Source organism: Ictalurus furcatus, chromosome 3 (assembly GCF_023375685.1).
Source record: "Ictalurus furcatus strain D&B chromosome 3, Billie_1.0, whole genome shotgun sequence".
In the NCBI taxonomy this organism is placed as follows: domain Eukaryota; kingdom Metazoa; phylum Chordata; class Actinopteri; order Siluriformes; family Ictaluridae; genus Ictalurus; species Ictalurus furcatus.
The window spans coordinates 34,272,016-34,296,566 of NC_071257.1; the positions used below are offsets into that span (position 1 = coordinate 34,272,016).

General features: G+C 39.3%; 1 protein-coding gene across 2 annotated transcripts in view; it reads right to left on the bottom strand.

Moving 5' to 3' along the window:
- The window catches only part of gpm6ab (glycoprotein M6Ab), a 75,632-nt gene extending 62,264 nt beyond the window's left edge, over nt 1-13,368 (bottom strand). For both annotated transcript variants that reach the window (XM_053622143.1, XM_053622141.1), the window contains exon 1: nt 13,108-13,368. In XM_053622143.1, coding sequence (XP_053478118.1) covers nt 13,108-13,111 — 4 coding nt within the window. In that variant the 5' untranslated portion in view covers nt 13,112-13,368. The remainder of the gene's footprint in view (nt 1-13,107) is intronic.
- Nucleotides 13,369-24,551: the final 11,183 nt, after the last annotated feature.

Sequence of the window (24,551 nt, forward strand, 5' to 3'; positions counted from 1 at the left end):
GCAAGCTCCTCCGAATAGCGCGGAGTTTGCTTGAAAATCGCTAAATCCCGAACAGACTGATAATAACTAATAACTATAATAAGTATAGTGTCTTACATAAGTATTCACTTACTATAAAATTATTTCTTTAAAAAAATGCGTAATAGTTGTTTCTTCGTCTACCAAATAAATTGTGGCTGTAGTTTTAATCTAACATTAAACTAGCATTAACTAGCATGAACACATTAGCACATCTCTTCTTATTGTGGGATGCACACACGACATGCATCCAGTTATGTCAATTCCTGGTTTTGTTGGAGAAATCAGGGTAATTCGGGTTACTTCCATGGCACCTGAATGTAGTACCAGTTACATAGCTTGTGTAGAAAAATATTTGAAACTAGCGAGCATGTATATAATGTGCTAAATGTTATGCCGTAAAATGACACTGAAGGACCCGAAAATGTCTGAAAGCTGGACCTTATGTCTCTTGGCTGCTTGATCTCTCAGGCCTAGTTGAATATCTACGTGATCAGCTGGCACATTCGGCAGTGGACGTTACAGCTCTGCTCTTCACCTGCACCCCCAGGGTTTCCTCATAATCCCGCTTAACGTATCATTCCATCGGTAATCTATGCACATGCTTTTACTCAAACTGAGACTCAACTGTTTCCCATGATTTTTCTGATTATTATTGTTACTGATTATTCTCTGACAAGTCCTGTTCCCTCCCCAGTGTATGATGTGTATGATAGTGATTCTCAATAAACTACATACTCTGTTACCCTTGTGTTCTCCTGTGTCTTAAATTTGTTCCCACAGGTTTTCTTTTCATTATCATTTTTGTTGTTGTTGTTGTTAAAATGCTGATGAAAGAACCTCTGACCTTTCTTCGAGGGAAGTGGTTACTCAAGCAGCTGGAAGACAGCTAGAATCTGCAACAATACTACTGTACATGCAACCTTGCCAAAAGTACTAAAATGATACAAAACAGTCAATTCTGCACTAATTTCATATCATAACAGATGATACTCCTCATGACGCATTAATCTGGCTTTACTGTGAGATGTGTGACCAGGTCATAATACCCAGAAACCACCAATAAGAGGTGCACACTATAAATCAGCAAGCCTTTACAAATCCCTTTCCCAGCTTCCCTGAATAGAGACTGTAAATCAGTCTAATTTACTGTACAGGCCAGTGAAATAGGTTAGGGTTTTGGCTGCATGCCCAGCTATTGTCCTAAATCCCAGCAGCCCATGCTAATACAGGAATAAAGGCTACATGGTTTGAGGAGGGGAAGGTAACAGTGGGTGAGAGAGAGACCTTTTCAAGGCCTCATGCTGGTAAGAGATTCTCCACGCACGAAAGCACTCGAAATTACAGCAGACGCCTGAAGACCCAGTTCTGAAAAGGGGCAAGAGTTGTGGGTATCAGTGAGAAAATCTATGCTTACACGATTCATTGCCTTCTTTGACCTGGGAGAATATCTTATTCATCATCATATTCATCATCATATCTATATTCAAGGATTCAAGGAAGTTTATTGCCGTTCCAAAACATGGGCTACGTGAAAGGAACGAAAATAAGTACTGAGGTCCCGGTAACAACAGCAAAGAATTAAAAACACTATATATAAAATTAAGTGGAGGAATAAAATTAGCGGCGCAACACAGAGGTACTATAAATAAACAATAAAACAATATAACTTGCAATACAGCAATATAATCTTTCTGATGAGAATTATTGCACGTGAAAAAGTCTCTGATGTATGAGTGTTATAAGTGTTATAAGTCTAACAGCTTCTGGGAAGAAGCTGTTTCAGAGCCTGGTTGTTCTGGCCCTAATGCTGTGCAGACTAGTTCCACCATTACTGTTGCACTCCTAAATACCCAATGGACTCCATAAATAAGTTTTATAAATCTGTACACAGTACATCGCTAGTCCCAGATGCAGCTACTGTTAGGAGAAGCTCAGATGTAGTGGGGCAGTGGTAGCTCACAGTTTAAGGCGCTTAACTGTTGCTCAGAAGGTTATAAGTTCAAATCCCAGCCTCAGCAAGCTGCAATTGGGCCCTCGAGCAAGGTCTTCAACCCATAATGGCTTTGGATGACAGAATCAGCCAGATTAGATAAATGTACTGTTCTCAAGCTGAGTATTATCAAGTATGTCTTGTATTGTTGTGCCAGATCTTGTCTTGTATTATATTGCTGAGAGCCCTGGTGTCTCCATCTAGTGGGACATGCCTGATACAGCTCTGGTGAAAGACAACTAGGGAGCATCCTTGCAAGGTGGCTGAACCAGCTCAACGGGTTCCTCCCAATTTGGAGGAGCAATGGCTCTGCTCCAAGCCTCACCCACATTGTTGAACCCCTCAAACTATCACAGAGACTAAGCATAGTGGAAGCATGAGGAACCCTAAGATCCCAATATACTAAAACTGCTCCACCGGGGTAAGGCCTCCCTGCTCACTTGAAAGGGGCATTCAAGTTGCATTATGGTTACCAGGACCCACCCTCTGGAGTGCTGGGGGTGGTGGCTAGTGATCAGGCCACCCATGTAAATGTAAATGGCTATGTGAAGCCATCTCAAATTGTTGCCTTGTTGACGCTTGTTCAGTCTTTTGTCTTGTTTAGCCTCTCAGCACTCCAGAGTATCAGTACTTTGTCCAAACCTAATGTTTTCTTGGACATTTGCAAGAATTTCAGTCCTATTTTAAAATCCAGTTCCCTCATGTTAGCTAGGTAGGCCTGTTGTACATCAGCTAATAACCCCAAGAGAGTGAAGGCTAGCAGGTATTACATCTCCAGGAATATGAAGCAAGTTCACACTTCTGTTGTAAGAGAAGTGCGCTCTCCTATTCTTATCCATTATTTAATAGATACCAATGGCTAACATTTCCACTTGTGGTTCCAACTGTGTTCTCATGGGGTTTCACAGCAAACCCTAAGAGATCTGCACCACATGGGAGTTCTCGATCCTCATTTTAACCGTATCTGTTTCTGTATGAAAGTGTGTGTGAGTGTGGTTGTAGTATTCCTGACCGAGTATCAACGTTGCATTCTTCTCATAGCCATGACTATACTGTAAATCCCCAAAAATGTCATCCATGCTAAATTTCAGGAGCTGAAAGTGCATCTCAAACAGGTTTCTTTTGCTGCGCTGCATTCGTGGTAAGTAGAAAACTGTGTTAAACTGATTTTCCAAACTATTTCTTCAAGGCCGAGCTTTGGTGAGGTTGAATGTGCGAACACAGCAGAAACCCGTTAAGCGTAATCTCTATTCCACATGCTGTTCGCACACAGAGAGACGTGACAGTCGCTATTGTACAGCAAAAGCCCAAAGACTGAAGCACATCATACTGCGGAAATTCCCGAGCAGATATCAGGATCGTAGACACAGAACAATGGCTTTATGGACCTTCACGTTCATGCATACCATAAACTTGAGGCTCAGTTGGGAAAAACATCAACACTGAACGAGATCACTGCTTTCTCACTGGTTTCCTTTTCAAAATACAGATGAAATTGCATTGCCGGTCCATTAAATTCCTCCGAGGCATTCTGTAAGAATCACCTAATACATTTCTCCTTTCATTTTCATCACAGGCTTGTGTTCTAAATCATCGACTTGTAATACCGTGATATTTTTAGACGAGGTTATGATACCGTGAAAATTTCAAACCGTAACACCCCTAGTTTAAACAGAACTGTCTCTTTCCAATACTTTGATGTCTTCCTCGGTTCCCCGTCATGAATTTAAACTAAATCAAAATTGTGTAGCTAGATTATAAAACACATAAAAACTAAATAAATAAACACATGGGTCAGGTTTCCTGGAGGGTGCGGTGGTGGAGCTATGCCAATTTTGGGGAATTGAGAAGCCAGAAGCTGAGCTTTTAATAATATTAATACACATTACTACAGTATGTATTAAAAATAAAAATAAAAATGAGTACTTAGTTTCTTAGTTCTGCCAAAACATTCACTGTAATGTCATTCTTTTTTTGGCAGTCTGTTGTTAAATATACACATATCCACCAAATCCACCAATGGCTATTATTATGTAGCAGTTTAGACTTGAACCAGGGTTTGTTTCTAAAATAAAGTCGTTAATACAGGCACAGACTTCCAGCCAGTAACCTTTAGCTTTTGGCTAATTTATTATAAAGTTATTACTAATTCAGTGTAGTTTTGCTGATATTGTGACATTTTTAAATAGTTTTTTTTTTTTTTTGCTTTGCTTTGCTTTTTGGTTAATCTTTCATCATGGGGTATTGTGTTAAATAGGTAATGATACTGATATCGATATATCAAGATAATTTGATATGCGTATCTACCCTACACTGGAAAAAGGGCATATGTGGTCAGTCTGATTCAAGAGAATAAGTCGCATAAAAAAGATTGACTTTCATATTTACTCTTCAAAACGTGATTTCATTGCTTACAGTCAATTTAACGTAAACAAAAAAATCGAATCTGTCAGCTTGAATTATGTCGAGTGAGTGTGATCCATTACCCTGGTATTAACGGGATCTGAGCTCGTGAGAAGATGAGGAGTCAACGCTAAGATGTTGGTGCTCACAGGAAGAAAAGACTTACTTTAAGAAAAGAATTATCTTGGCCAAATGCGTAGTAGTGGTATAATGCTTAGCATTGCCGCCCCTTCGGCTCGAGGGTCCCCGGTTCGCCTGTGTAATGTTTCACATTGATTTTATTCCAGGGTTTTAAATATCAAATCATGTTGGCTGTACAAAAACAGATGAAGCAAACTGTTAATCATTTAAAGCTGTTTTAATGTAAATGAATCCGTTCACGTAGAACCAACAAACAGCGTAAGAAATGCATGTATGTAGAAGTGATATTTTGTATTTGTGTAAATTCACTAATTATTATTATTTTTGATTATATTGTACTTATCTGTTTCTGGATTTGTATTTGTGACCTACAGTGGAAGTTTATTATTATTATTATTATTTATTTATTTATTTAAAATATTAAATACAAATCCTAATATAACTGCTTACCTTTCTGGCAATCTTTCTATAATTTATAATAATAATAATTATTATTATTATTATTTTGCAAATGATATGTATTTTCAGTTACTTTCAATCAATGCACATAGTGATAAATATTTGATGGTGACCTGCTGTGGAGCTTTAAACTCTATCCACTTTGGGAAAGCCATTTAAATGAAGCCCATGATTTTAGCAGATGTACATCCTTCTCCTGTTAAGTGTGTCAAACTTTCCAAGAATACACACAATGGATAAAGTGTAGAAACACAGCTGCAGAACGAATCAGTAGGACGTTGCAAATAAATATATACGGTACAGAGAAGTGCTCTGTCGTGAACAACGGGATTATCGTACTGTACGCTCAAGATTACCCGAGATTTTGTCCACCCACCTACTCCATCTCTCTGTTTTCACACTGAGAATCTGATCCTGGAGTGGAGAATACACACTATTCTTCTCTCCAGTTATTTCCTGCGCATGACCAAACGTTCCACAGTTAAAGAGTGGGCAGAATTGGAGACGCGGTCCGTCTGTCAGGTCATCAGAGACTCGCCCACGGGCTGAGACACACAGGCACGATTGGGCGAGCTCAGGGATTGTGTTTGGCACAAAAAAACAAAAAAATAAAACAAAACAAAGTTCAGCCACAGGAAGGGGAAAAAAGCGAAGTCGGGGGAGGGTGTAAACCCAACAAGAAGAGCACCTCTTCTGCTAGCTGTTTATTGTTCTTTTCGGAAACCTTACACTGCACATATCGTGAGATAATACAGGGAGGAAAATATGCGAACTGCCAGGCGGCCTTGGCTCGAGGTTAGATAGTCTGTTATTGAAATTTTTCGCCTTGTCAATTCATACAGGAAAGGAGGAGGAGGAGGTGTCCAGGCAGATGCTGTTTCCTTTGGAAAGCTGTTTAAGACTCTTTAATAATATTACATATTAACCATTCATTTCTAACTTGAGATGTATCGCTTGCCTTGTATTAGTTCCTGATCATCATAAAACAGGGAGGATTCTACATTAGCAATTCTTCCTAAACTATAGCTACTTCATAGCTACTGGCTAAAAACTATATCTACTGGCTAAAAGCTATAGCTACATCATAGCTACTGGCTAAAACTATAGCTACTTCATAGCTACTGGCTAAAAACTATAGCTACTTCATAGCTACTGGCTAAAAGCTATAGCTACTTCATAGCTACTGGCTAAAAACTATAGCTACTTCATAGCTACTGGCTAAAAACTATAGCTACTGGCTAAAAGCTATAGCTACATCATAGCTACTGGCTAAAACTATAGCTACTTCATAGCTACTGGCTAAAAACTATAGCTACTTCATAGCTACTGGCTAAAAGCTATAGCTACTTCATAGCTACTGGCTAAAAACTATAGCTACTTCATAGCTACTGGCTAAAAGCTATAGCTACATCATAGCTACTGGCTAAAAACTATAGCTACTTCATAGCTACTGGCTAAAAACTATAGCTACTGGCTAAAAGCTATAGCTACATCATAGCTACTGGCTAAAAACTATAGCTACTTCATAGCTACTGGCTAAAAACTATAGCTACTTCATAGCTACTGGCTAAAAGCTATAGCTACTTCATAGCTACTGGCTAAAAACTATAGCTACTTCATAGCTACTGGCTAAAAACTATAGCTACTGGCTAAAAGCTATAGCTACATCATAGCTACTGGCTAAAAACTATAGCTACTTCATAGCTACTGGCTAAAACCTATAGCTACTTCATAGCTACTGGCTAAAAGCTATAGCTACATCATAGCTACTGGCTAAAAACTATAGCTACTTCATAGCTACTGGCTAAAAATTATAGCTACTTCATAGCTACTGGCTAAAAACTATAGCTACTGGCTAAAAGCTATAGCTACATCATAGCTACTGGCTAAAAACTATAGCTACGTCATAGCTACTGGCTAAAAGCTATAGCTACTTCATAGCTACTGGCTAAAAACTATAGCTACTGGCTAAAAACTATAGCTACTTCATAGCTACTGGCTAAAAACTATAGCTACTTCATAGCTAATGGTTAAAAACTATAGCTACATCAGAGCTACTGGCTAAAAACTATAGCTACTTCATAGCTACTGGCTAAAAGCTATAGCTACTTCATAGCTACTGGCTAAAAACTATAGCTACTGGCTAAAAACTATAGCTACTTCATAGCTACTGGCTAAAAACTATAGCTACTTCATAGCTACTGGCTAAAAACTATAGTTACTTCATAGCTACTAGCTAAAAGCTATAGCTACATCATAGCTACTGGCTAAAAACTATAGCTACTTCATAGCTAATGGTTAAAAACTATAGCTACTTCATAGCTACTGGCTAAAAACTATAGTTACTTCATAGCTACTAGCTAAAAGCTATAGCTACATCATAGCTACTGGCTAAAAACTATAGCTACTTCATAGCTAATGGTTAAAAACTATAGCTACTTCATAGCTACTGGCTAAAAACTATAGTTACTTCATAGCTACTAGCTAAAAGCTATAGCTACATCATAGCTACTGGCTAAAAACTATAGCTACTTCATAGCTAATGGTTAAAAACTATAGCTACTTCATAGCTACTGGCTAAAAACTATAGTTACTTCATAGCTACTAGCTAAAAGCTATAGCTACATCATAGCTACTGGCTAAAAACTATAGCTACTTCATAGCTACTGGCTAAAAACTATAGCTACTTCATAGCTACTGGCTAGAAACTATAGCTACTTCATAGCTAATGGTTAAAAACTATAGCTACTTCATAGCTACTGGCTAAAAACTATAGCTACTTCATAGCTACTGGCTAAAAACTATAGCTACTTCATAGCTACTGGCTAAAAACTATAGCTACATCATAGCTACTGGCTAAAAACTATAGCTACTGGCTAAAAGCTATAGCTACATCATAGCTACTGGCTAAAACTATAGCTACTTCATAGCTACTGGCTAAAAACTATAGCTACTTCATAGCTACTGGCTAGAAACTATAGCTACTTCATAGCTAATGGTTAAAAACTATAGCTACTTCATAGCTACTGGCTAAAACTATAGCTACTTCATAGCTACTGGCTAAAAACTATAGCTACTTCATAGCTACTGGCTAAAAACTATAGCTACATCATAGCTAATGGTTAAAAACTATAGCTACTTCATAGCTACTGGCTAAAACTATAGCTACATCATAGCTAATGGTTAAAAACTATAGCTACTTCATAGCTACTGGCTAAAAACTATAGCTACTTCATAGCTACTGGCTATAAAACTAGTAGCAATGTCATGTGTAGAGAAAACACGTTTTAAAAGGTGAAGAGTTTGGAGCTTTGTATGGCTGAGAAAAAGAGGACATGGAATGTGATCTCATGTGATCATCAAAGTCACAAGCTTTGCTTAAGCTATGATAACGACACTCAAACGTTTATAATCTTTTATGTCTTTATTGAACACATCCCATTAGATGTTCACAGTGCTGTGGAAAAAGTGAGTGAACACTTGGAGTTAATGGCTGGTTGATCCTCCTTTGGCAGCAATATCTTGATCGTAGGTCTTCTGAGATGTCTTTTTGCAAGGTATGGTTCACATCAGCAGATGCTTCTTGTGAAGAACAAACTCTAATGTTTCACACACCTCCAGGCTCATTGATTGGACGCCAGGGTCACCAACTTCCCACTCTAATTAGCTTTCGTTGACGTCATTAGCCTAGGGGTTCACATACTTTTTCCAACGTATACTGTGAATATTTGAATGAAATATTGAGTATGCACAAGAACAATACGATAAATTGTGCGTTATTAGTTGAAACCGGTTGTGTTTGTTGATTATAGTAACTTAGATGAAGATCAAACCGGATTTTAAGACAAATTTATACATTCACAAAGGGTTCACAAAGTTTTTCTTGCCAATGTACAGGTATATCAAAAAACTGCAGCATGTCATGTTATGGAGAAACCGCACAGAGTAAACTGACGTTCACCTTATGATCACATGATCTCACGTTCTTATGTCCTGAAGATGTCGGAAAACTTTAATTTACAGCTTTACCTCTGACTGTTACAAAGCGCTGACACTGGAGACTCCTTCCATAAACATTACATAAACATCTCCTTACAGAAAACTTCGCCATATCAGCGATCACAAACGTTTTTAAAATTCGTCCCTTGTGAATGAGCTGTTACTATCGAAACGATAACGGGCATTCATATAAACCTGTAATACCTAGCTGTGCTACTGTCAGAGCTGCTGGTTTTAGAAAATGGATCAACACCGTCTGACCTTCGATCAGAACGACACGTACACTTCGGTTATAAAGCCGGAATGTGAACGTTCAGTCCCGGCATTATTAACAGCAACACAGTCTCTCTGTGTGTTTTCTTTTTCTTTAGCTCGAGGCCAATGTACCCTTAAACCCCAGTTCAAATTCTTCACATTAGCTCCCAGTCTGCAGAAAGACAGCGAGAGAGAGAGAGAGTGTGTGTGAGAGAGAGTGAGAGAGAATCCCAACAGAGGGGGGAAACACAAACACGGGGACACTTGTTAGGCCTGTCAAAGACCCCACACAGCAGAGCAGAATGTTTGGAGGAGGCACAAAAAGTTCCACATAATGCGGCTATTTATCCTTCATGTGACTTTGCGCATATATTACAGAGCCACGGTCATGAAAAGAGAGACACAAAGAGCGCAACGTGCAGCTGAGAGTCATATCACACGCAATCGAAAAGCCACAGAGCGCTTCTGTGTTGCGCTCAAAGAGGAGCTGTTTGTCACTTCAACACCCCGAACCTGTCTTACATCACCACGACACATGCAGGGTTGATTCATTTTCCAGGACAGCGGCTTTGACAGTACCGCCGCTTCAAATCACAGGTTTACACAACGTTAACGCGCTCGTCCTTGTTAATACGACATTGTTTCTATAGTAACAGCTTGTTCGCAGGGACTTGTACGGTACACAGTGCGTGCAGGTTTCATCGTTAAAATGGTGATGGAAGGAGATGTTTATTTAACATTTCTGGAAGGAGTCTCCAGTGACATCTTCAGGACAGAGGGGTTTTACACGTTGCGCTTTCTCTCTGTTTTTTATTTTTATTTTTGATTAACTTCAAGAAAGAGAGAGAGAGAGAGAGAAAAAAGAGAAAAGCTGGTGAGGGAATGACATTAGGAACGAACTTGTTGTGCACACATTCAATTACGCAACGTTAAACGTAGCTATAAACAGATGAAAAGCACGACGTGTCGTTCTTTAATGAAATGAATCGTTCTTAGCATTGACGAATTGCTGCGGTATGAGAGGAATAAAACACGGCCCCGCGTGCTGTTATAGGAAAACAATTTACCTTTAAGGTGGAAGGAGTAACTCTGCTTCATCACACACACACCACCCCGTCACTGATTATTTTCCGATAGCAGCATGACATACGATGTTTTACTCGTTACTTAAATACTAGCTTCGTTATATAACTTCTTCACTGTGCGTGTTCAAAATTGGTCAGGGTGTGAGTGAGTGAGTGAGTGAGAGAGAGAGAGAGAGAGAGAGAGAGAGATTTCTTCATAACTATCAAGTATCTTGATGTACATAAATTGATGTAAATACACGGTGTTATAAACGAATCCCCGCAGAGTTTAAGTCTGTCTCCTCCCACACATCTGCGATCCAAAACTGTTCCTAAAGCACAGTTATGTAACATAAAAAAAAAACAAAAAAACAGGCTTCAGACTCGTAAATAAATAAATAACTCAACCCTAACCCTCACACCTTTTAACACCTTGAGTGGGAAAAACGGGACAATTGTGAATGTCGGAGTTAATAGGGTTAATATTATTAATCGCACAGGTAGACGTTGACCTGCTATGGTATTATTCCCCGTCGAACTTCCTCCATAGGTGCCTATAGGATTACTCCGCTCGTCCTTGAGCCTTGCCAGAGTCATACAGGCCTCCAAAGTGAATAAGGCCCCACTGGCACTGTTAATGCATGTTCAATGCCACTGGTTCCGTATGGCACAGGTCAGCTGCAGGGTCGTCGGCCGGGTGCCACCGCTCAGCAACCCCGGAACATCTCCTGGTGGCGTCTCCCTGCCACACTCTGCAACTAGACCTCAGATTAGGTGTTACTACACCAACACTTGTGCTTTCTCCTCACCCAGAGCCAAAAGCTGCTCTACTCAGTCTCTTCAGTCAGGTCTTTCAGGGCCTTGCGCTGGTTTGCTCCAGTTACCCCCATATCTCTCAGAACGCGAGCAGCTGATGTTCCAACAAAGCCATGCCACCCTACTTCTCCTGGGTAGATGATGGTCCTCCTTACACTCAGCGACGAGATCTGAGTACTTCAGCCTCTTCATCTCAAAGGCAGCTTCTACTCCCTTGTCCGAAGGGACAGTTAGCTCGATGATGAGCACGGGGTTATAAACACAACACTAGGCCTGGTCTGAGGCCTGGTCCATGCTAAATGACAGTTTTATGTTTTGGCCACACTTCCGTATACGGTCTGTCTTTACAAAGGTTTGCCGTCCATGATGAAACACAAAAACAACAGAACGGCATACACGACATGCACACTGGGTTTTTAACCCATGACCTGTGCATCATTTCCACTCTTTTGTTTTCCTCTCCATAAAACATATTCGTCGCCACATTTACTGGTGAAACGTACCAGGTTCTAGTGCAGCTCGACACCTGTACGTAGAATTGAACTAACACCTACAATTCATACAGGACCGAGTTATCTGAAGTGTTGAATGAACGAGCTCTAACGGTGTTGAATTAAACCTTATATTATCATTCAATACACTCTTATGGTTTCGAAACGGGCCTAATTTTGTTTTAAAGCTCTCATATGATAGATTTCCGTGCATCCGAGATCAAAAAACACTTTAACGTGCTCATAATTTAAACTGCAGCGTTACCGTTTTCCCCCCGGTGTCACAAACGACTCGTTAAATGATCCGTTGTAAAGGATTCGTTCTAAACTCCTCCTTTCAGAGAGCATACTCTGCTCTGATCGGTCAGACGTCATGATTGGTCTACCGCTGTCAGCGTGTGGCGAAAAGGAAACGCCCACTACCGTAACGAGTTTCAGCTCCGTCTGTCAGCGAGCAGCTGATGAAGACCAGAGGCGGGGCTTTTTTGTTACGAACCTACATAGGTTAGTACAGGAAGTAAAGTCTGGAATCACTAACGACTCGATTCAGCTGGTCAGAATCGATTCCTTCTTTTGGGAGTCGATAACTCCGTTTGTCGTGCGCTTTGATTTTTGAAACTTTGCAGACTTTTTACATTCACAAACAGCTACGTATATAACACACTACATGAAAGGTAAGATTTGAAAGACCATAACAGGTGCACTTTAAAGTGTTGAGGTAACAAAGTCAGCACACAGCAAAATCCACAGCGTTGAATAAACACCTACAGACCTGAATTATTGACCCTAAGTGTTAAATGAACACCTTACCTGATATTAACTCTGCCGGTGTTTGAACACCTTCACTGAACACATACAGTGTTGAATTAGCGAGATGAATCGGACCCGCACGGCCGTCCTAAACGCTCACAAAGTCAACCATTTAACGTACAACCTTCACTCCTATAGCGTTAAGGAGATAAATACAGCACCTTCGAATTCTGGATTAAAATGCTGAGAGGTTAAAGACCTTTACTGAACATATACAGTGTTTAGTGTGCATGTTAAATCAACACCTCCAGCTGTTATAAACACTCACAACATCGAACAAAACTACAACGACCACTGCTACAGCGTTGAGGTGCTGAGGAAAACAGCACAACCGCGAGTGTTGAATCAATAAATGTTGGTTAAACACCTTCACTTAACAAATACTTTTGAAATAAGGTGTCGAATTAACACCCACAACTGTTATAAACAAAGTGGAACAACCGGAGTACTACACTCACTCCTACAGCGTTGAGATGCTAAAGACGGCACGTGGAAAAATCCCAGGTGTTGAATCAACACAGTACACATGTTGAATTTGGAGGTTAAACACCTCCACTGAACACACAAACGGTGTTGAATCCAGAGTAACAGAGTTGACTAAACTTTGTCAGTGTTTGTATGAAAGATTGGATTCGGATGCTGGAAGTTTCTCACTCACCCATGTTGAGGAGTTCAGCCGCAGTGTTTTAGAGTTCGGTGTTGGAGCGTGTTGAGTGTTTAGAGATCTGCTAGTCCACAGTTTGACTCCTGAGCAGTGTGATGTGGGTCGCTCAGTCCCGCAGAGGATCAGACGCTCTGATCAGCGCAGACAGGAGGAGGAGAAGGAGGAGGAGGAGGAGGAGGAGGAGGATGAGGAAGAGGAAGAGGAGGAGGAGAGAAATCCATCAATGGAGGTTTATTCACACTGCACTCTTTCTCTCAAGTGCTTCTCTTTGAAATCTTTTTCAGTCTCACTACACCCACTACAGTCTGCTTTTAGACTCACGATGATGTTACACGCTGCAGTGCACCTTCCACTGTTCCCCTTTCACTCCTCAAGTCTTTGCTAATGAGAGTATATTTACAATACAGATGTTCTCAAACACTCAAATGCACAATACAGGATTGAGAAACGTAAGGATTAGCACGAACTGTCCTGGCCTTAATCACACGTTTAATATTCCTGTTAAAGATTGAATGCATGCAAAGGTGGCAAGACATTTAGGAATACACAACTGCAATCATTTTAGTAAGAGATCTTATACACAGATGCACACACACACACACACACACACACACACACACAGGTTGTTGAATTCAGGCATGAACGTGAACAGGAAACAAATGAATAAAAATCACCCTCACATCCTGATCAGTGAAAGAGTGTCAGCACTGTCAAGCTTCAGCAGCAAACTGGAATAACACACCCCTTTTACCCTCTACAGCTGCAGTGGAGAGAATGTGAAGGATACACAGCGCCACCTGGTGGTCTATTTATGAAAGTGTTTCAATAAATAAGACCATAAATAAAAAAAATATTTTATGGATAAATTCATTGTGCGCATTCCTAAAATTAAAGTCTGAAGTGTAATTGAGCTTAAAACCATTTTGATCTTGATACGTTAACACTTTAACCTTTTCTCGCAGAACACTGGTGATCCATTCCGCCGCCGCAATGGGCATCGACTTATCGGACATTCTCAATCAGTGTAAACAAATGAATCATCTTATCGCCACGAGTCTGTTATAAGATGAGTCAGGGCACTGTTGGGTTTCTGTGTGTAGAGTAGCGTGACTCTGTGTTTAGCTGCTGGCGAGCAGGGCGATGGGAAAGGGGAGGGGTGTGAGCCTCCTGCTGGGCAAACAATTCACACCTCTTCACAATAACACAACACTGGTACTGATAACACAGACAGCACAACTAAAGCTTTTTTAGATAGTAAAACACCATAGGTTAGGTAAAAGGAATACTTATGGAAAAACTGCAACTTCTTAAAGCGCTGAGTGTCTACTTTTATATGAGCCATTTACCACTACTGAGGAGTGTGACATCACAAATCAATTCTGAACACGGGCACACCCAAAAACAAGAACAAATTCCTTTTTTTTTTTGCCTCTGGTATTACTATATAGAATTATAAATGCAATTATTATTATTATTATTATTATTATTATTATTATTATTATTAGTAGTAGTAGTAGTAGTAGTAGTAGTATTGTTGTTGTTGTTGTTGTTGTATTGTTATTATTCTTTTATTTATTTGATTTATACAATACCCTTTTAACATCCAGTGTCGCTTTACAAGTACATACCACAAAGTAACATCATAATCAACAACAACAACAACAACAACAACAACAACAAATTCAAAATACAAAGTTAAGGAGTAGAAAGAGAAGTGTAACAGATTATTATTAATTTATTTACATATTTATTCATTTACTTATTTATTTATCTGTCAAGGTTGGTGACGTCACCACAACGCGACGCATCGTGGCTACGGAAGCCGCAATGTAGTATACATAAGAGGATACAAACAATAAACAACTCATTTTATTCATTAGCATGCATATTGTTCTTTATACAAATGTAGATATATATATATATATATATTTTAAATAGTCAGTATTATGTTTTTCTCTTGCTGTCTCTTCGAGAGCTACGCGAAACAAAGTTGCCATGGTAACCATGGTCAGTACTGTAGCCGCAGCGTTAGCATCTCCCCACACTGTGAAGAACAACAACGAAAAAAACCTAGAGAAAAACCCAAACAAAAACAAGCACATTAAAAAATAAAAAACAAAAAAAAATAAAAGCTTAAATAAAAGTTTTTTTTAAAACATGGATGAGATCAGAAATACATTTAAAGAGGTTTAAATAAATAAATAAATAAATGAACGAATAAATAAATAAATAAAGCTCCGTTCACTCCCATTCATTTGTCTCCCCCTGGCGGCTCAGCGCTCTTACTGCAGCGCTGTACAATGGGGATGAGCAGCAGGAAGTAGGAGCAGAAGGATCTCCTCTTGGTATAAAGCTTTAATCTCAGCACCACGGCGCCGGAGCACACACGCACACGCACGCACGCACGCACACACACCTACCGAGGTAAGCGACTTGATTTTCCATACACCTCCAAACATTTTTTTGCAGCAACCCCGCTTTAAAACGTATAAAATAGCTGAAATGTTCAAATGCAGAGCCGCATCTGTCTGTAGTCCAGATCAGATCAAGCAGACCTGAGCTGACCATGCTGCAGATTAAGGCTTTACCTGGACATGGGTGCTCAGTGCACAGCATTTCTCAGTGTACTGAACGCAGGAAGGCAGGATTAGGACTCGTTTTTGAGTGAATGCATTCAGAGGAATGACAGTGCATGTCTCTGGACCATCAGCTAGGACAGCATATTATTATAGACAGCAGAAATCCTCAGGGAGAAATTCATGTGTGTAATATATCTATATAAACTAAATACTGTGCTGAAAACTACGCTGGATACAAATGAAAATATAAATTCATTGTAATTAAAGAGAAAAAAAACCCCTAACAATCCTATATATATATATATATATATAATTTATTTTGCTTTTAGTCATGTGCAAATAATCCGTCTATAATACATAACACTATTCAACGGCAATAACTGCTTTATTATTTATATATCAATATTTTAAAAACAAAAAAATACTTTTCACACAGTTATTTACTTAATAAAGAACCAGGTCCTCCAGAAATAAATGGCTCCTCCCTTTTGTACCCTACCGCTGTTTTATCTCCGTGCTATAAATGAATGATTATGAATCATTGTTTACATATTTCTCCAGACTGACTCGTTTCTGTAACCCACTTCCTGTCGTTGCTTATCTGTAAAACACGGCATTCCTGCGTTCCTGTGCGCTTTAACCACCCCAAATATCAGTTCACCAGGACCACTTATACCTTTATTTCTAAGTGGTTCGGACAGATTAGGATGATTTATGACCCGGATACGGGAATTAAAACATATTTGAATTAGGAAAAAAAAAAAACAAGAAAGGAGCATCGTACGCTTGTTTTTACTTTTCTGAATTAGTTTTAAATCATCAAGAATGTAGTGTTAAATCATCCAGTTCGTTTTAAACGCCGAAACCAAATTTACGTTTTTTTTTTTTTTTTTTTTTTTTTTTTTAAAAAGCAAACGTGTTTAAATAGTTCGGTTTATTTTGCACGACAGTAATTAGGTTATGTTTAAAATAGGACGTAATTTTACTTACAGCAGGGGAAATAAGTATTGGACGCGTCAACATTTCTTTCAGTAAATATATTTACAATGAGACTATTCGTGTGAAATTTTCACCAGACATCAGTATTCATTCAAGAAATGCGGAAATGTAAAGAATTCACAACGTTAAAGTCCATAAATGAAGTTATGTGTAATAAAGAGGAATGACACGGGAAAAAAGTATCGAACACGCTAAGTGAAACGTATTTAATACTTACCGGAGATGCCTTTGTTTGTAATGACGTCTTCAGGTCGCTTCCTGTATGAAGAGATGAATGGGCCGCAGTATTCAGGTGTGATTTTGGTCCGTTCTTCTAAACATATCGTCTTTAAATCTGTTCAATTGGAATTCGAGTCAGGTGATCGACTGAGAACTGAGTTTTCTTAGCGTGTTCAATACTTTTTCCCCCGTGTCATTCCACTTTATTACACATAACTTTTATTTATGGACTTTAACGTTGTGAATTCTTTACGTTTCCGGATTTCTTGAGTTAATACTGATGTCCGGTGAAAATTTCATGTGAATAGCCTCACTGGAAATATATTTACTGAAAAAAAAAAAAAATGGTAACGCGTTCTATACTGTTTAAATCAAACATGACGGCTATACCATGCGTGTGAAAATACATATAAAGACATTAATTATATAAGCATATTAAATAGGTTTGTAGATACGTAAAAAAAAATATATATATATTTTTTCATTATAAAAATCAATATAAAAAGATTTTACTTTCATATCACAACAAAATGGCTAGCTTATAGTATTACAGCAGTATTATTACAGCTTTATTACAGCTATATCATCACCTAAACGCTGAGGCGTAAAGAACACGGCAGTACATTTCTCTCAGTAGAAAGTCTTGAGGATGATCTTGAGAACTCTCAATTCTGATTGGTCAGAAGGTGTTGATTTTTTTTCTACGACAGCAGCTCTGGCAGTAGTGCAGCTGCAGGTCCCGGGTTTAAGCTGTATTAACGCGCTCGTTTGAATACGTTGTCGTTTCCGTAGTAACAGCTCGTTCACGGGGACTTGTGCGGCGGACACGTGCACGAACGAATAATAATAATAATAATAATAATATTAAGTGTGTAATCGTTGATATGGTGAAGTTTGTTGTAAGGAGAAATGTGTTTATTGAGCATTTTATGGAAGGAGTCTCCAGTGTCAGCGCTTTGTAACAGTCAGAGGCAAAGCTGTAACTTTAAGCTTCGATTCACGGTGACATGACAAGCTGAAAAAAGCGGACGAAGGGAGGGAACAAGTGTTTAAGTGATAGCGAGTTTTTATAATGAGTGTTTATTAATCACGTATACATTACGGCACAATGAAATTCTTTTGTTCGCATATCCCAGCATGTCAGGAAGTTGGGGTCAGACATGATACAGCGCCCCCTGGAGCAGAGAGGGTTAAGGGCGTTGCTCAAGGGTCCAACAGTGGCAGCTTGGCAGTGCTAGGGCTTGAACCCCCAACCTTCCGATCAGTAACCCAGAGCCTTAACCGCCAAGCCACCCATTATAAACGGATAAAACAGCAAATGTATGATGTTTTTTAGCAAGTATTTTCCTATAAGCACACAACGCAGAGTGTATTATTACTGAAATGTCGTCTATCCTGTACAGGGTTTATTACAAAATGGTTACTTTTGGTGCAGACATGAAACGTGTCTCAGATCCTCGACTTGGTTTCGGATAAAGAGAGAGAAATTTATCCTGCGTTTGATTTTAACAAACCGCTTCTTTACATCATGCGTTTTTGACCAGTAAGTAAATACATAAAGTGTTGTTGTAGTTTTTTTTTTTTTTAATAAATGAATAGTCTTGTTCTTGGTATGTGATGAGAGTGAAAAGAATCACGGAGCTGAAATGAAGCAGCTTTTCCTCACACACGGACCTGAGGGATTAAGACGTGAGCGTGCTTGTGAAAGACACTTATTCTGCAGGACGGTCATTACGGTTAAGCCTCCTGCTGTGAGCGACATCTCGTGTCGGAGCACAGAGACCGGGCCGATGAGTCTGTCGGTCCCGCAGTGACTCGAGGAAACGTCGTCGTTCCAACTTCACACTCGTTACAGAGTGCCGGAGAGACTAATCACGGGCGTGTTTATTTCCACACAGCTGCACTGAGGATTTACACAGCGCTAATTCTGTTCCGTCAGGAGCTCGTTTCAGACTGTTTAGCTGTCTGTCACTGTGTGTGTGTGTGTGTGTGTGTGTGTGACAAATGAGGACAAGCAGGAAGAGTGGACGAAGAGATGTCGAGGGTTTTAGATTAAAGGGTTCAGGATTATAGTGGATTAATTAGAGAGGTGTGGATTGGAAAAAAGCAACAAGGTGACTGTTTGGTGAACGGCCCATTTGAAGCTTTCTGGCAGAGGCAGTCAGGTTTTCATTTAATATCTGTTGATATTTGATAGAGTCCATGATGCCATGTATCCTAACAAAATGTCCAGGTCCTCTGGCAGAAAAACAGCCTCAAAACATTAAAGATCCACCTCCATATTTAACCGTGGCCATGAGGTACGTTTCCATATGGCTACCTCTCTGTGTGCTCCAAAACCACCTCTGGTGTTTATTACCAAAAAGCTCTATTTTGGTTTCATCGAACCAATTGGACCATAGAACCCGATCCCATTTGAAGTTCCAGTAGTGTCGGCACACTGAAGACGCTCGAGTTTGTTTTTGGATGAGAGTAGAGGCTTTTTCCTGAAACTCTTCCAAACAGCTTGTGGTGATGTAGGTGACTTCGGATTGTAGTTTTGGAGACTTTCTGACCTCAAGACACAACTAACTTCTGCAGTTCTCCAGCTGTGATCCTTGGAGATGTTTTATCCACTCGAACCGTCCTCTTCACAGTGCATTGAGACGATACAGACACACGTCCAATTCCAGGTCGATTCATAACATTTCCAGTTGACTGGAACTTCTTCATTATTGCCCTGATGGTGGAAATGGGCATTTTCAGTGCTTGTGCTATTTTCTTATCGACACGCCCCATTTTGTGAAGCTCAACAACCTTTTCCCGCACATCACAGCTATATTCCTCGATCTTACTCATCGTTATGAATGACAAAGGGAATTTGGCCTATGTGTTACCTCATATTTATACCCCTGTGAAACAGGAAGTCATGGTTGAACAATTTCCTGTTCCTAGTCACCCAGATGTACTAAAAAAAAACAACAGTTAAAATATCAATGGGAATATACTTCAAATATTTTTTTTCTCATATGAATTCACAGGGGTGTCAATAATTGTTGCACACCTATATTTAACAAAGATTTATTTTTGGACAAACCTGTGTTTTCTTTGCAATTGTTTGATATCCATGAGAGCAGAGTATTTTTGTGAATTTTTTGAACAAAAGATCAAAAGGTTAAACAATAAAGACCATTTTTCACAGCCTTCTTTGCTCATATTTACCAAGGGTGCCAATATTAACGGTGTGCACTGTATACAGTAATTCTGATGTTTGTATCAATGCACCAGGTTTAAACCAATAAAGCTATTTGGGTTTTTTTTTTTTTTTCCAAACCAAAATCTAACTGTTAACAGACCACATTGCATGGCAGATTTTTTTATTGCGAATATTATTAAAAACACGTTCAATTATTTATCGAACACCGGGTTTTATCGTCTTGTGTTTCTCAACGCACGTCCTCTCGTGGCTTTATTTATCACTCGGTTTTATTCCACATCACGCCTCTCCGTCTGTCCTTCAGGAGGATCCCTGACCATTTGTGCTCTAATTCTATCATTATCGCAATAATAATCACCACTGAGAAGAAGGTGCACTGATGCAGTAGCAGATCTACACTTGATTCACTGGATCCGTGTGTTATTCAATGAAAAATATAATTAGGTTGGATTTCGACTGAGATTGATTCAACTTTATTCTTAAAACATGATGTATGAGACAGTGACAAATCCAAACAGTTGGCTCGAATGATTCCTCAGAACGCCTGCTTTTAGTCTCTCTAAAAAAAAAAGTCGTCCTGTCATGTGTCATTAAATGTATATAGAGATATTATGAAGAAAAACAAAGCTTTGGAGAGTGTTTATAGCCAGCGCAGATGCTAATAATCGAATTTTTTAAGTTGATAAATCAATTTCTTTAAGAAAAATACACTTAAATATAACAAAAATTTAACTCAAACGTAATTTAAAATACATTTTTGTTATGTTTAAGTGTATTTGGCTTAAAGAAATTGATTTATCAACTTAAAAAAAAATTTGAGGTAATTAGTTTCCTCAGATTTTTTGAGTTAAATGAACTGAACCGGTTTTACAGTGTACAAAAAAAAAAAAAAAAAAAAATACAGCAAGGTTTTTTTCACACTACTTCCAGAAAATCAAGAACAAAGAATTCGCATCAGGTGCGTTTAGCATTTTTTTTTTTTGTTTAAGTTTTTTAAATCAATTCACGAAGTCGTGGTAAACTTTATCGTAACGTATTATACCGTAATTGTACGACGCGATCGTATTTTGTGCAGGAAATTCGCTTGTTATATTGTAAATAAAAACGCCTGACTATAACTTGCCGCATAAACCAAACACATAATAACTGAAATCAGCTTTTGAGACGAGTAAACGTTCAATTTCAACAAATTTACCGTCAACTACAGACGTTGCATCCATCGATTCCGCCGTGTTTTCTTACTGACACGCCCCCCCCCAAAAAAAAAAACTCGGAAACTCGGAAAGCACCAATAGACAAACTACTTAAAATGCTAACACAGTACAGGTGAACACTATCAGGGAACAAACCAATGACGGGACAGGGGCGGAGTCTGGACGAGAACAAAAACCAAAACATACAATAAGCACGTGGTATCCGTTGCATGAGCACGTGACAAGAACGCAAACGGGGAGAACGATAAAGTCAGGTTCAGTTGTAGAACCAAAACCTTTTAAAAAATATATTTTTTTTAGAAGTATTGAAATGCATAGATTAAAAAAAACCAAAAAAAACCAAATAAAAGACAGATAAAAAATGATGGTTGAAAATAAACCAAATAAAGAAAAGAACATGACACACCAAGTTAACAGTTAACGACTATGCGAATAAAAATAGAAGAATTTAATTAAATTAGAATTGCAATAAAGTAAAACTTGCAACACAGAGCATTCAGGAATCATTTATTTACACGTAGAGCAGCAGGCAAAGCTTCGTGGGCGGAATTAAACAATGTGCTGTCTATGGCTCTTTCTCAGTACGCATTCTTGTGTGCTTCCTGTATTGACGTCATCCTTTAATGCCCAAGTTACCCAGTACTCAAGAGCACAGTTACCAAGAAGAGTTAGAAAACACTGATGTGTAATTAGTATTGAGAAACACTCTCTCTGAGAGTGAAGGATGATGGGACGCTTCTGTATTCCTCTGGTGTAAAACAGTTGCTTTTGTTGCAGATGTTTATTCGCTGTGCTGCTTATTAGGGCTGCGCGATATGACGATATGTGTATATATATATGTATATATATGTATATATATATATATCTCATGTTGTTGTTTATTTAGTTCTGTCCCGAATAAACTATTTCACATGACAGATGTTCACATTTAGTCCACAAGACAAGATAATAGCTGAATTTATATAAAAAAAAATACCCCGTACAGAAGTTTGCACACCCTTGATTCTTAATACTGTGTGTCGTTACCTGGATGATTCATGACTGTGTTTATGTTCTGTGAGAGTTCTTCATGAGTCCCTGGTTTGTCCTGAGCAGTTAAACTGCCTGCTGTTCTTCAGAAAAAATCCTCCAGGTCCTGGAATGATTCATTCAGAGCACATGGTGGCGTAGCGGCTAGGACGTTTGCCTTGCATTTTCAGGGTTAGGGGTTTTAATCCTGCCTCCGCCCTGTGTGTACAAAGTTTGCATGTTGTCCCCGGGATTTGTGGGGTTTCCTCCGGGTACTCCGATTTCCTCCTCCAGTCCAAAGACATGCACCGTAGGGTGATTTCCAGATAGTCTGTAGTGTGGTTTGGTAAACCCATCCAGGTCTTGTGTTCCCTGGGATAGGCTCCAGGCTCCCTGCGACCTTGTGTAGGATAAACGGTATGGAAAATGGATGGATGGATTCATTCATCCATTCATGCTGTCGTCTAAAGGCAGATAAGAAACAGTTTGAGTGATGTCAAGAAAGCAAAAATAAATGGTTCATTTGTGTTATTTTATAAAACGTCTTGATTTTCACATCCACACACAACTAGACTACTGCATGCACCAAAACACTGGAAATCTCTCTCTCTCCCACCCACTGAGCATGAACGGGATTCGTTAAACTCACTGACTCAGCTGACTCACTGAACAACAGTGGAGCAAAACTCGGTCATGACCAAACGATTCTGATTCAAACACTGACCGTCTGAAAAGAGGTGATGCTGATGAATTTTAGTTATGATGAAACGATTCTCTCATTCAAACACCGATCCACCGAACATGGGAGGAATGACTCATGGTCATGACTGAAAGATTTGCTGATTCAAACACTGATCCATTGAACACGATAGGAATGAATCTCACTCACGGGCAAGAGATTCACCGATTCAAACAGATTCTCTAAATACAAAATTAAATGAATCTCAGGCATGACCAAAAGGTTCACTGATTCGAACACTGATCTGCTGAGCAGAGGAACGAATCTCAGTCATGACCAAAAGTCTTGCTGAATCCAACACTGATTCGCTGAATAGAGGAGCAAATCTCGGCCACTGCAAAAAAGATTCACTGATTCAAACACAGCCCTACTGAACAGAGGAGCGAATCATGACCAAGATATGTTTAAAAGCTACATAAAACTACATCATATTGATGCAAAATAATCATATATCGAGGCTGTCTGCTGATGCTGGATTCAGAAACTATATGAAACGAATGATTCAGACTCCTACTGATTCATTCATCGCAGTGATTCATCCATAAAGACCGAATCGTTTGCGAACGACACGTATCTAGCTTGCAAGAAAGGAAGGTTCCCGATGTGTAGCGGATCCGATCCGAGCAAAGCATCATCGGAGTTGATGAACGCCGCTTTTACACAGAACATAACCTTTGACCCGTACACGATGAGAGGATATTCAAATGAGCGTTGATAATCACGTTCAAATCACTTTTCCGTCTCTTTTCACTATGTCACAGCTATTTTGTGAGAGACGTGTCGAGTGGGTCATTTTCATCGCACTCAAACGACAGTTAAAAATCACTCCACATTGCAAAAAAAAAAAAAAAAAAAAAAGCTAAAAGCCTCTTGTGTGTGGTGTAGCGAGATGATTTAGATTAGAACTGAACTGATGATGTGTGTGTGAGTGTGTGAGTGAGCAGGATTGATTTATATTCCGTTATGATGTTCGACTGGGTGAACGTTGTCTGGACAAGTCTAGTGTTCAGAGATGAGATGTTGATCTTGTGTGTATATTAATGCGCTTGTTCTAATATGTTAGCGTTTCCATAGCAACAACTCGTGCACAGGGACAGTGTATTGTTAGTATGGTGAAGTTTTGGGGTGGCTGTGGATCAGGTGGTAGAGCGGGTTGTCCACTAATCGTAGGGTTGGCGGTTCGGTTCCCGGCCCACGTGACTCCACATTCCAAAGTGTCCTTGGGCAAGACACTGAACCTTAAGTTTCTCCCAATGGCAAGCTAGCGCCTTACAAGGCTACCATTGGTGTGTGTGTGAATGGGTGAATGAGAACCGTTGTAAAGCACTTTGTAGAACCGATAAGGTTAAAAAATTGCTATATAAGTGCAGACCATTTACAAAGTTTTCTGTAAGGACGTGTTTGTTTAGCATTTATGGAAGGAGTCTCCAGTGTCAGCACATTGTACAAACACGGTGCTTTGCAACGTTTCCCATCACAGGAAA